The following is a 14,295-nucleotide window of genomic DNA, read 5'->3' on the forward strand; positions in this document are numbered from 1 at the left end:
GCCAAATTTTTTTAAAAAAGGATTAATGATTACTTTATAACATAAAGGGGCAGATTTTATGCAGAACGCATTTGCAGTTTGGTTCTCTGCACAAAAAATCACATGCGAAACAATGTGTATTCACATATTTTTTTCTATCATGAGAAAAACAGTGTTCTATGTACATTATTAAGATAGGTTTAATGAGTGGAAGTTTTTTGACACAGATATTTCACGATATGAAAATAAGGTATTTATATGCTATTAGAGGGGATGGATCCCACTTTCCAGCAAAAGCAATCCTCCCCATGGATGCCTCTTTCCCCCGCTACTCCCACAAGAACCAGTTCTGGGTTCCCTTCTCTCAGGGGTAATCTCTGTCTCTCTCTCATCTATTAAATAAAATTCACTTTTTCTCTTGCCTAGCTTTTCTTGGGTGTTTAATCTTGAACACCAGGGGAATGAGGACCGGATCCTGAAATTAAAGACTGGTATCACAACCATACATCTAACTATTCATCCTTCCTTCCAGCCATCCATGCCTCTAACTACTCATTTATCTGTCCATTCATCTATTTGTTCATCCATCCACCCACCTACCCACCCACCAATTAGTGAAAAATCATTGACCAACATTAAGTGAAAACCTCCTAGGTGTTATGTTCTTTACTAGGCACCAGACATACAGAATTAAATTAGATAGATACAGTTCCGGTTCTCACTTAAGATAGTTCAGAGGCGAGGAGAAATGCTTATAGCATAGAAGTATGATTGGTGGTTGTGGTCTTTTTTTTTTGGGGGGGGTCTTATTTTTTGATTTTTGGCTTGCTGTTCTCATTATTTATTTATTTTTAGGTAGCATCCTTAGTTGGTGTTCCTGCTTAGGATGCATGGTAAGAGTAGTAAGACTAGTGTAGGTCCTCTGGGGCCCCGCTCCTGCCATGAGAAGGCCTTCACAGACCATTATAAGTCTTGAGGGACATTGGGCATGGGGGATTTGGTCAGGTAAAATCAGCCCACCATGTCTTCACTGAAGCAGAGGTGGAGGTGAAAGTCCTGCAAAAAGGAAAGAGGAACTCAGTGGCCTGCTGTGAAATACATGAGTTGATGACCTTGAACCACCCAAATGTTATCCAGCTCTTTCAGGTCATTAAAACCCTTGAAAATGTGGAGCATACAGGTAAGAGACCACTGAATCATCATATCCCACCTAGGGATATGCAGGAGGAGGAGGTACGGAGATTGTTCATGCAGATCACATCTGGCATGTGTTACTGCTACAAGATGTGCATCTTGCATTGAGATTTGAAGGCTGGGAACATTGTATTGGGTGTCAGAGGCAAGAACAAACTCATCGACTTTGACTTAAGTACCAGGTTCAAGTCTGGAAAACATCTGAACATGTTCTGGGGTACTCTTCCATACCTTGCACTGAAAGTTGTCTGGAAGCAAGTACGTGAGGACTCCCCAGTGGACAGCTGGAACCTGGGTGTCATTCTGTATTTTATGTTGACAGGGAGGTGCCCTTTTAGGGTATCCACCATTATGGAGCTGAGGAGATAGATCTTGTACCTCAAGTTGGAATTTCCAAAGCATATCTTTGTGGAAGCACAAAGACTCATCAAGTAAATCCTTAGAGGACAGCATCGCAAGGCTCTCAGTAGAGGAAATATTTGAGGAGTCATAGCTGAATCAGGGTGAGGAGTATTTATCCTTTATGATGTGCCCCTTCCTAACCTGTTAGACCCCACAGTATTGACAATCAATCCTCTTTGACATGGGTTACGACCCTTACAATATGTGGGTGTCTCTATACAAGAGAAAGTTCCATGATGCGATGGCTACGTACCTCATAGTCCAGTACCAGCTAAGCCAGGGAGCAGGCTACATGTTATGGATGAAGCCTGTTGGTTGGAGGGTTGTACCTCACCCATGGCCCATGGATCCTTCCAATCTCCCTGTCCTCTCAAAGAGGACTGCAAGTAAGCCTGCCCTTCATATGATCCCCTTGCCCTGAGGATGCCAAATAGGGCAGAAGAGCATCAGAAGAGCCAGTGTGCCTGCCATTAGTCTCCTCTTCCTGCATCAGAAGACCCCAACTCTTAGCCTTGCCTCACAGTATGGCTCTGTATCTGATGTGCCCCAACCCCACATTATGTTACTGCTGGGCAATTTATTCCCAAGATGACAACAGAGTACATTCCCATGGCAACAGGAAGGGCTGGAAGTGGGTGAGGCAAAGGATCACTGCCTTCTTTGGACAACTATTCTGTTGCTTGCCGTGTATGAGTGAAAATGTTGCTACAATGCAAGGAGAGCAGAACCCAGCTCAGTTTAGAAACAGGGAGGTTTCTGTATATATTTCTTAATAAATTTGTTTCTCTCAAATTATATAATCAAATTATTGATATTCCAAAGGTTACAACAAAAGGTGGATTCAACAGGTAGGGGTGTGTGTGTGTGTGTGTGTGTGTGTGTGTGTGTGTGTTCCCCTGGTCTGTCTTTGTCTCTTGATTCTAACTTGTAAATAAAGAAAATATTATTCAAGTTTTGGAAAAAAAAAAAAAAGGAGGATGCTCAGGGAGAGGGCAGGATCCCATCAACCATTCTTTCCTTGACCTGGGCTTCTGTGCCTCCTTCTGTTTTAGTGTGATAGACTCGCTCACATTGAGCCCTCACCTTTAGATGGGAACTTACTTGCCTTGAGTGAGTGTAGAGTACTCACTAGCTTTGACTTAGTGTGTATGGGGACTTGATTCAGTGTGGATGGATACCCATTATCTGGTGGACTTTGCCAGAAGGAATTCATTTCCCAGTCTTCAGGTCCCTCCTTGAGATGTGTGGAGACCGTGGTTGTCAACTGTTGGAGAAATCACATCTGAGAGTGCGTGCATTGGAGGCCCCAGAGTGTTCTATGGCATCTCTGTAATATCATGTGCAGGGAAGGGAGAGGTGGGTCTTGGGCAGGGTGTGGGCGGGTTGTCTGTAGCAGTGACTGGGTACTTCACTACCTGCCATGCAGCCTCCCCACCTGAAGCCACCTCATGGTCGCTGCTAAAGGTAGTAGAGAAGGAAGCACATGGGGTTTTGGGAGTGGAGATGTCAAGCAGTCTTCTGGATGCTATTTACATAAAAGCAAAGTATACAGTGTGGAATTGCTCTTAACTTTGGGTTCGCTGACACTGAATTATATTACATGAAGTATACACAATGCGTAGAAAGGTTAGCCAGGATGGGAAGCTACAGGCATCTTCATCCCTGATATCTCCACAGGGGTGGGCCCCCAGAACTGCTCTGACAGCTTCTTCCTGCTCTTCCTTTTAGTAGTCAGAATTAGATACCTTAACAAAAATTTTGTGTCACATGTGTCATTTTAACAGTTTGTCATTTTTTGGTAGGACCCCAATTATGAAATTATTAGATACATAGAAGTTTTTTTATAGAGAAAATTCTTGAATAATTTTCTGAAGAAAAAAAATCTCAAGAATGATAAAATTCCCCTAAGGCAAAACCAGTTCCCAGCTTGAAGCAGGGGCACACTGTATATAGTCAGACATTTTTTGATCCAACTGTCCCCTAGGGAATGGATTGCCTAATTGCTTCCTGAAAGGTTACAGAGTACAGGAGATTCTTGGAAACAGGAGAGGCAGAATGAGGATCATGGAGAATTGTGCCTCAGGATGAAACCCAGGCCCAGGTGGACAACTCCATGCCCACATTGGGACAGTAACATAGATAGATGTGCAGAAATTCTGGAGCATGGTAGGGAGGCAATGTAGAAGAGGAATGTCTTTTGTGCATTTTGTGTGGCTTGATCTCAGAAACTGGAATTTTCCTCTAGGCCTGCTCTTAGGCTGGCACTTGTCAGTCAGGTGTTCTCTCTGTGAATATCCTAGAACAGATGTTGGTCTCCCCTTTGTGGGCTTTGTAACTCCCCTCTCTAGGTAAGAAGGAAATGCTCTTTCACTTACTAAATTATTTAAATATGTGGTGCCAAGGCCCTCCATACTGGGGCCCTTTCATCAAATAGTACCCAAACCATCGGTACCATCCCTCCAGATAATGCTCAGTTTTCCACAGAGGGCACCAAATGCCTGTCCTCCCTGAGGCTTCCTTTGGTCCACAACTTCCTGTGGCCTCTTCTTGCCTGCTGGCCATAAATGCAGTTAGTTGGGGATGTATATTTGAGTCAGTGCAAGTCCCCAACTCACAGGAGGCCATGGGCAGCATCCAGTCATCCAGATGTGACATTTGTCTTCATATCCCCTGAATAGGAGCACACCTTTGTTGCACAGGGAGAGCTAAATAAACCTGTTGTCTTTGTAAAATATAAGGCCTTAGGTATTTCATGAGAGTAATAGAAAATGGAGTATACAACTGAACAACTTTAAACACAACAAACAACAGTTTAGATAGAATATATCAATTTGTGAAAAAGCATGAACTACCACAGAAACACAAACAGTTACAGGGTCCAATGACAGTTAAGCAAATGAAGTTCCTAATTTGAAAATCTCAAACAATGATCTTTAGGTACAGACAATGCCATTTTACCGCTGTCCCATATGGTGAGTAACACACAGGAACATCTAGGGTTGACACCTATACGAAAAACTAGAAGGTAGACTTGGAGCATTATCTTGATGATGACATCACGATCTTGGACATATATTTTCCAAAAGTATGAGAGAATGTATGGGTTGTTTTAAAGAATTTTCTTTGTGGTACTTTTTTATGGCTGCCTTAAGAAAGTCATATACATGAGCCCAACCAAGGTGGTATAGCCAATATTATATTTGATGGTAAAAGACTGAATGATTTTCCTTTGAGATTGTGAACAAGATACGGATGCTTACTCTCAATACCTTTATTCACCAGTGCTGGAAGTTCTAGCCAGGGCCTTAAGGCAAGAACAGAAAATATAAAGCCTATACATCACAAAGGAAGAAAGCATTCCTTTTTTGAATATGACATGATTTTACACAGAGAATTTTTTAAAAGTTTCCTAGAATTCTTAGAACTTATTAATAAGTTCAACAGGATTTCAGGATTCAAAATAAATATTCATAAATCAATTTTATGTCTTTATACTAGCAATGAACTTGTAGAAAATTAAGCTGAAAACACTAGCATTTACAGTAGCTTAAAATCATAACTGTTGATTCTAAGAATTTATGGCATGGGCCTTTAATACTGAAAAGTGTGAAATAACGGTGAAGGAAATCGAAGAAAATCCAAATATATAAAGAGACATTCCATGTATATGAATTATGAGATTCAATATCATTTGTTTGTTCATTTGGGTTGTAGGCAGAACCCAGTTCCTTATACTTGTTGGAATGAGGGTCCTACTTCCTTTGTAGCTCTTTGCTGAGGGACATTCTCATTTTCAGAGTATAACAAGAATTTTGGGGTTTTGTTCCCCTTTACTTCATTTTCAGAATGAGTAGGGCAGGATGAGTCTCTTTTATTTTGACTTTTCCATTTCATTTTCCTTATCCAGTTTAGTTTTAGTTTTTAAGAGTCATGTGATTAGATTGAACTACTTGGGTAATTGGGATGGCCCTACGCTGAGACTCCTATTGGGAAGTGCTACTTGGTTGTAGAAGTTTTCCTTATGGTAATTAAGAAAGAGAAGAGTTTGATATCTCCTGTTATAGAATTTTAAGAGGCAGATTTTTAACCTGTCCTGCTGAGTCATGCCTGTAATCTCAATTTGAAGATCTTCTGATTAGCAACATTTCCTGCTTTGCTATGTGAAGCAGTATATTTATAGGTTCTGGGGTTAGGTTGTACACATCTTTTGGTGGGCAGGGCAATTACCCTACCTACCATGCATGCCTAGCCCTTTGATGGCTTCCTGTTGCCTGTGGCATCATATATAAGGTTTTCAAGATTACACCCTTTCCTCCTTGCTTGGTTTTATTTCTGATTTAGCTACCTGTGGTGGTCATCACAGCCATATCTTTTATGGCTAGTATCTCTGTATATATTCTCACCTTAGAAACCTGTCTCCTTTCTATGACTTAACTTTCAAGAATTAGGTCAGACATCAGTGGCTTTGAAGTCAGGAGAGGGAGAGAGAGAGAGAGAGGGGGGGGGGAGGAGGGGGAGGGAGGGAGGAGGGAGGGGGGAGGGGGAGGAGAGGTGAGGCGAGGGGGACACAGTCATACACAGAGATGTTACTTTCTGTTTCCATAGTACCATGATCATAGGACTTATTGTGTTATGGAAATGATTTTGCTTCACATTTGTTTTAACCACTATTCTGTGATGATTTCACTGGCAGAAAACATATTTTATTTAGTTTTGTGTTTCTTGTATCTAGTGCAGGATCAAGCACACAGTGAGCATTTAAGAAAAGACTGACTGAAGTTGTTAATGAACACTTTGATTTTTAATGGTGATGTAGTTACACCCTTTGAGCAGTCAGTCAAATTCTAAAGTCTGATGTAGGACAGGGACTCCAGATTCTTCATCCTTGGTTCAGTATGGATACCACTTCTGAAATCACAACTGATGGTTTCAGCATGAAGGTTGAGACAGGCTCTGTAATGTTGTATAGAGGAAGTGCTCCTATTAGGACCTTTTCTGTATTATGAAGTAAGGTCATAGGCCTGGGTATCAGCACCCTTAAATGATATTTCTAAGTGTTCTTAACATCTCTTGGCTGGCTCTTTTCTTACATATAAAAATAAAAGAAGATTAAGTTTCATTTTATACCATTTATTGAGTGCTTAGTCTGTCTCACTGCTTGCTCAAATAAGAAATGCTTCCTATTCTTACAGAATTTCTTTGAGTAAGTTGCTGTTATAGACTTATAGATTTAATCCAGTTCTGAGAATCCTTGGCATCTTTGTCTTTTCCTTCCTATAATCACATTTGAGAAGATAGGTAACAACTTTAAACAAAGTAAGGGTAGAAACTTACTTGATAGGACTATGCTGCTTTTGCCTAGGAGGGAAATCTGATAACTAACTAGTGTCTCCTTTGCTCTTTGAGGTGAGTAGTGGTGTTTGTTTCCTAAAACCAGAAACATGTCAGAAACTACACAATTTTGAATTCACTGTGTCTCTCTAAGCAATTGAAAAACCAGCCTCTATCTCAGAGCAAAGCCTGTCCAAGGAAGGGACATGGCCTTTGTCCTTGGAAAAACCCACAGAGCACTCCTAGGCACATTCCCATCCTGCTAAGTTGTTTATCTACAAATAACAGGAGAGATCTGCTGAGCCAGGTGTCCCTGACTCAGTCAGGCTAGGTGGGGATCCATAGCAGCCCCCTAGCAGCCACCAATCAGCATGAGACAGGGAAATACCTGGGATGCCAGATAACCCTCCCAGTAGTTTATGATGGTTGATAACATGTTGGGAAACCATGTAGTTCAGCAGTACACCCCTCTTGGCTTAAACCAATCAGTTCAAATGAATACCCCTTTTGTACTGACCAATCACCCCTACCCAACTTGTTCCCGCCAGTGAATGTGCTAATCATGTTTTAGAGTTGTTATTTGATTTTCCAGCGGTGTGTGATGATTTGCTAAGAGATGCTATGATGTATGTGAAGTCCCTGCCCTCTCCAAAGAATGTATAAAACTGCTGCAAACCCTGGGCTCAGGGCCTCTCAGCGCCACCAGTTGCTGTGTGTGTGTGTGCAGAGGACCAAGCTAGCTCGCGATACACACCTCTTTGCTGCTTACATCCATCTTGGGTCTCTGGTGGTCTTTGGGGGTCCCGAATTCGAGCATAACACAATAACTAAATTTCAAAAACCAAGCTACTTTTTAGTGTTCAAAGGTGGTTTGAACTTTGTGATTCTAAACTTTCTCTTGTCCCTCCGCCCTTTCTCTCTCTCTTTATGAAAGTTTTTTTTTTTTTTTTTTTTTTTTTAACCTCTTTACCTACATTGAGACTCCTACTGGGAAGTCTTAGTTGTAGAAGTTTTTCTTAAGATAATTAAGAAAGAGGAGAGTTTAATATCTCCCTATATAGAATTTTAAGAGGCAGATTTTAACCTGTCCTGGTGGGTCATGCCTGTAATCTCAAACCATATGGGAGGCAGAGATAGAAAGATTGCAAGCAAGTTCAAGGGCTCTTCAGCAACATAGTGAGACCTTGTCTCAAATTAAAATTTAGCAACATTACTTATAAAAAAGTACTGGGGATGTAGCTCAGTGGTAGAAGACCTATGATTGTAATCTCTGTAAGACTGGAAAAACGCCGCACCACACGACACAGATTACCAAAGAGGTTTCCACTTTATTACAAAAGGCTGTGTGTTTATATAGGTCTAAGAGAGGTAGCAGGGGCTGAGGTAGATAACAGGTCACCCGTTTATTGGCAAGCTCTTCCATATGTCAGTTCTGGAGCCCAAGAAGTTAATTCTAATTGGGGCTAAGGCTTCCCACCAGCAGGGTTTGAACATTGGCACAGCAGGAACGTTTCCCTCCAGTGAAAGAAACAAAGAGGGTAGAGAGGGTCCTTAGACACCATGTTGGGGTTTTTTTCTGGGGTGCTGCGCTGTTATATGTTTTCCCACCAATCTCCATTCTCTTTCTCTCTCTCTCTCTCACACACACACACACACACACACACACACACACACACGGCACATTTTGTGTTAAATTAACATTTAGCATGCTGTGTTTTGGTGTTTTCCAATACAAATATCATACTGATCTCTCATTTCTATTCATGAAGAAACAGTATTAACACAGTGCTTATTCAACCATGAATACAGTTTATGGTCAAGTCACAAAATGCTGATGGTGCTGTGCTGACAAAAGGCAAATAGTATAGATTTTATTACCTGAAGATTGATCATTTATAGATCAGTTTACAGTTTTTTCCTAGGTTGTTTCTTAAACTGATGATGACAGAATTTTCACTTTTGGAGAAAGCTATGGTTTTCAATAAACCTCTGTCAAGATTGTGGATCAGCCTACTCAGTATCCCTTATTATCTTGAACATCTTTCCAGAAGATAGGAAGTGATATTTTTACATCATTCTTAAAAATAATATTTTTGAAAATAGTAGGGGTGGGTGAAACCACTGAGAGGCTGGGTTTGTGAATGACAACTTGCTAAACAATATGCTGGCCTCACAAGTCTTAAAATATGGAAAATTTAGTTTGTGTTTTAATGTTTAAATGTTTTATTTAGTAACAGTTTGTGTCCTCTCTCAGTACCCTGTTGTTGAGAGCCACAGTAGGAATGGCCCCTGGCATTTTGCCAGAAGTAATGGTTGAGAAGGGAGCCATTGAGATTGATGGTTATGTTAAGCTGTGTATTAAATTGTATATAGACCCCTGCTGTCCCTCTCAGGTGCCTGCTACTTTGGAGCTCCTGGGGAGTTCCCATTGGTGGGTGGAGTTCTGGTGGAGGGAGTTCGGGTTGGTGTGTGGTGTGCCTGGAAGGGCCGCGTGGGTGGCGGTTCCCATGAGTTCAGAAATAAAGTTTGTTCCTGCTTGAGTGGCTTATGATTTGTGCCCAGCCAGACTGGGGCACCCTGTCACACTTTTGTTGTTTTTGGTATCTCTAATGAAATGTAATGTGTAACCTGGTTATACTTTATAGTGTTGCCCACCTCTTTGATTTTGTTGTTGAAAGATTAATTCCCACAGCAAATTAAAACCTGGAATATAAATAAATTTTGTATTACTTCTCTTCACATGGAACTTTAATAAGTTTTCTTTGATAGAGAATTAGTTTACATGTAATATACATGAGTAGGTGTAAATTTTAGTTTAATGATTTATATTCTGTAGTTTAAAGGAGAGGTATGTAGTGGGTTTAGAAATAGTTGATTGGGGTCCTATTATTCTAGTTATAATTATTATGTTAGGAATGATAAATTTTAAATGGCTATGTTGTATTTTTAATTACTCAGATCAGAGAGCTTTACCAATTTACATGGATTGGCATGTTTTAATAAATTTTATAGTAGGTCACAACATAAGCAAAATTAGTGCAAAAAAGTCTTTGTTGTACTAACATAATTTAAAATCACTTTGTATATTTTGGTATAAGGCAGTTTTGTGAATATTAACTTTATTGTGCACATTGAAGGTAGCAGTATGAATAATCTGAAACTATTTATATTAGCTTTAGAATATATTTATGGATATACATTGAATATAGAGTGGTTGAAAATTCACTCCAAACAAAATATTGAAGGCCCACTGGGGAAGTACTAACTCTTGGGTGCCGAAGAGCACAGATTCTCTATGCATCTCAATACCAACTAAGTTAGCTCTCAAATGATTCCTTATATGTTTGATTTTAAGCTTCTCTGCTGCATGTGAAATAAGAATAAATACAAAATAGAATGTCAACAAGGCAAACAGTTAAGCAGATGCTTAGGTGTTCTCATGAGACATGAAAGCAAGATATGAAATGCCTACAGGCAGTCTGTCTGTTACTGATAATGCAGAGTAACTCTTCTTTTTTTGAAGTAGCATCTTGATTGGAAACAGAAACATCTATTTAACTGTTTTAGTCATAATAGCAGGCAGGTTTCAGTCTTTTGCAGGGAGTGTCTTTCTTATGTTTGTGCATTTTTGAATTAGTTATTCTGTGACTTTTCCTGGATAGAGAATAGATGAATAAAATCATCTTGACAGGGGAGTGTCAATATAAGTGGCAAGAAATATGCTGTTTAGATTTTTTTTTTTGTAATATCAAATTCTGAAAATTTGTAGGTGGGCAAGCTGTGTTTCAGAATGCAAATGAAGAAAATGGATTTTAAGCACTGAATTTTTAAAATGCATACACATACAGAGGAACATAAAAATTCTACACATAATGGGGTATGGTGATATTTTAATTCATATGTATATTGTGAAATGTTTAAATCAGGTTAAACATTTCTATCTCTATCTTTTTTTTTTTTTTTTTTTTGGTACCATAGATTGAATCCAGGGGCTCTTAACCACTGAACCACATCCCCAGCTCTTTTTATATTTTAGAGACAGGGCCTTGCTGAATTGCTGCTAAGGGCCTTGCTAAGATGCTGAGACTGGCTTTAAATTTGTGATCCTCCTGCTTCATCTTCCCAAGCTACTGGGATTACAGGCATGCTTATAAAAAATTTCAAAATTCTTTTGGCTTTTGAAGGTTCCGAGTATATAATTGTTATCTGTAGTTACCCTCTTGTTCAAGAGCACAGCAGGAGTTCTTGTTCTGCCTCAGTTGTGACTTAGTACCCTTTGATCAACATTTCTGCATTCCCCCTACTCTCCCCAATTACTGTAAGCTGTCTTCCATTTCCTACTTCTGTGAGATCAACTCTTCTCCATTCCACCTATTTGTGAGATCATGAAGAATTTGTCTTTCTGTGCCTGGCTTTTTTTCATTTAATAATCTCTAGTTCCATCCATGCTTTCACAAATGCCAGGATTTCATCCTTTTAATGGCTGAATGGTATTCCATTGTGTATATGTACCACATTTTCTTTTTCTTTTTTTTTTATTAGTTGTTCAAAACATTACAAAGTTCTTGACATATCATATTTCATACATTTGATTCAAGCGGATTATGAACTCCCATTTTTACCCTATATACATATTGCAGATTCACATCGGTTACACATCCACTTTTTTACCTACTGCCATACTAGTGTATGTTGTATTCTGCTGCCTTTCCTATCCTCTACTATCCCCCCCTCCCCTCCCCTCCCCTCCCTTCCCATCTTCTCACCCTACCCCACCTACTGTAATTCATTTCTCTCTCTTGTTTTTTTTTTTTTTCCCCTTTCCCCTCACTTCCTCTTATATGTAATTTTCTTTATCCATTCCTCAGCTGATGGATACTTAGATGTTTCCCTATCTTGGTTATTGTGAATAGTGCTGCAACAATCATGGGAGTGCAGATGTCACTTTGACACACTAATTTAATTTCCTTTGGATATATACCCAGCAGGGGGATTGCTGGATTATGTGGTAGTTGTGGTTTTGAAATTCTGAGGAACCTCTATACTCTTCCCATAATGACTGTGCTTACCAGCTGCTCCTACCAACAGCTTGTGAAGATTCTCTTTACTTCATATCTTTGTCTTGTAGTTTTTTTGCGCTTGTTGCACTTTGCACTTGTTTTATTTTTGATAGTAGCCATTTGTACTAGAGTGAGGTGATATCTCATTCTGGATTTGACTTGTGTTCTCCTCATGATTAGTGATATGAACATTCTCCCCTACCCCAAAGCCAAGTCCCCAGAGGAAATGTCCTTCAGCCACACTGCACCTGCCTCCAGCCACCACTTAATTAATCCCATCAGGGATTAAGTCCTTGATTATGTTAAAGCTATAACCCCATCATTTCTCTTCCAATCTTTTTTGCATTGTCTCACACTTTTTCCATTTTTTCAGTTGGGTGGAAAGCTTTGGACATGAGGGACTTGGATTACTACTAGACATTTTGGAAAAACTGATTAGTGGAAAAATGTAAGTACTGCAAAACATTTTCAATTCAGTTATATTTGTATTTCCCCTTTTAATTCCAATACTGATATTTTTTATGTTTATACAGCCAAGAAAAAGTTGTAAAGAAGAACCAACACAAAGTCATACAGTGTCTAAAGGCCTTGATGAATACACAGGTATGCACATAGATAATTAGTATTTGTCCATCATCAATTCTTATATGAACTAGATATTTGTAATATAGGGTTTTATTTGCATTCATGAGATGTATTGTTCTCATGTGCTTTTCAGTACATAATGGAGATATTGAATTGGATTCCAAGTTTGTATGAAACAAACTATCCTGCAACATGAGACACTTGGGATTGAATGGACTTTTTATGCTGTGTAAATCCTCATATGTAGATAAATTCTCTCTTTTCTTTCATTCCCCCTTCTCGTTTTTAAATCCCTCTTTTCTTTCATCTTCTTTTAATTTTCAAAAATACAGAATTAGCCAACTTAGAATAATAGATGATTATTAAAACTTGATTATTTAAAAAATAGTGTAATGATAATTATTACCAAGGATTCAAGTTGGAACAATTTAGCACTTGTATACATTCCAGGGAATTATAATCTATAATGAAATTAATGTCAACAGGTCTGAGAAGATTCCAGAAATGGAGCAGTCTTGATTAATACAAATAATATTGAGACCACACGTAATATGGAATATCTGTAGGATTTTCATATTTAAAGAGAATACATTAGAAAGGAGAGATGTTTTATGTTCTTTACTGAAGTTGCATTTATCTGACACATTTCTTTTTTTCTTCCATGCATTGTTGACAATCAAAATTGACATTATTTCCTGACATTACTTTAGTTTGAACATCTAAGTATGTATACTTCACAATGAGTGAAGTAGTACTGAACATTTTAGTTGCTGTTGGACCTCAGAGAAGAAAATTTTATTGATGGTGTTTGCTGATATTTGTTGCATGCAAACTCTGTATGTTTCTGATTAATTTCAATGTATGACATTTTGCCTTATTCTATTTAAATAAACTTTAGACTACATACTTAAGTACTAGTACTTAAATTATTAACATTTCTTCCAAAACTGATGATGGAGATATGTATTTTCCTACTGAGTTCATAGCACTGCTTTAGGAGACTCCTTCTAAAGTGAGAATATAGAAATTAGAAATTTTACCTGTGATAGACTGAAAGTAGAGACAAATACAAGGTACATTTTTTTTAAAATCAAACTGTTATGTGGATCATATTTTGAAGAATATCATATCCTACCTAAAACATCATCTTGAGTGGCCTGAAATTCTGTTAGGTAATAATGGGCCTCATGTAGAATGCACGGGGAACCTGGCATTGGTCTCATTTTAGAAAAGGCCAGTTATATTACCCAGAGTGGTTCCTTGACATTCAGAAAGCTACATCCTTAGATCTTCCAAAATTTGTCACACCTCTGTAGCCTATAATAGCCTTCATTAAAAGCACTTTAATTGCTATCACTGGTAAGTTGGCCATTTTGCATGTAGAGTCAATAGTTTTGGTTTCTCTTTGCTTTTATTTTATACATAATTGAGAGTAACTTTATACAAGTTGGTGGTATTTCTCTGTTTAGTTATAGATACTGAATAGTGACAATCAGGCCTCATTCCAATCCCATGATTGGATGAGCACTATACATTTTTACATGAACCAAATCAGAGGATACTGCCTGTGATGGGTCTTTGGAGCCACAGGATGACAGTTAATGCCATGAAATCAGAAAATGCTTATATTCTATCCTTCTCACACACTATTTTAAGAGTCAGAGGGTTTTGCAGAGAAAGTAGGTAGTACCACTTGAAGGACATCACCATGAGTCATCTTGAATGGCTGGAGGAGCTACATGGT

At 38.9% G+C, this 14,295-nt stretch overlaps 1 protein-coding gene across 1 annotated transcript in view; it reads left to right on the forward strand.

The window, feature by feature from the left end:
- The window catches only part of Diaph3 (diaphanous related formin 3), a 474,806-nt gene that overhangs the window by 122,476 nt on the left and 338,035 nt on the right, over positions 1-14,295 (forward strand). The window contains exons 6-7 of the mRNA XM_027938043.3: positions 12,340-12,414; positions 12,500-12,569. Of these exons, the coding sequence (XP_027793844.1) occupies positions 12,340-12,414; positions 12,500-12,569 (145 nt within the window). The remainder of the gene's footprint in view (positions 1-12,339; positions 12,415-12,499; positions 12,570-14,295) is intronic.

The sequence above is a fragment of the Marmota flaviventris genome, chromosome 4 (assembly GCF_047511675.1).
Source record: "Marmota flaviventris isolate mMarFla1 chromosome 4, mMarFla1.hap1, whole genome shotgun sequence".
Taxonomy (NCBI): domain Eukaryota; kingdom Metazoa; phylum Chordata; class Mammalia; order Rodentia; family Sciuridae; genus Marmota; species Marmota flaviventris.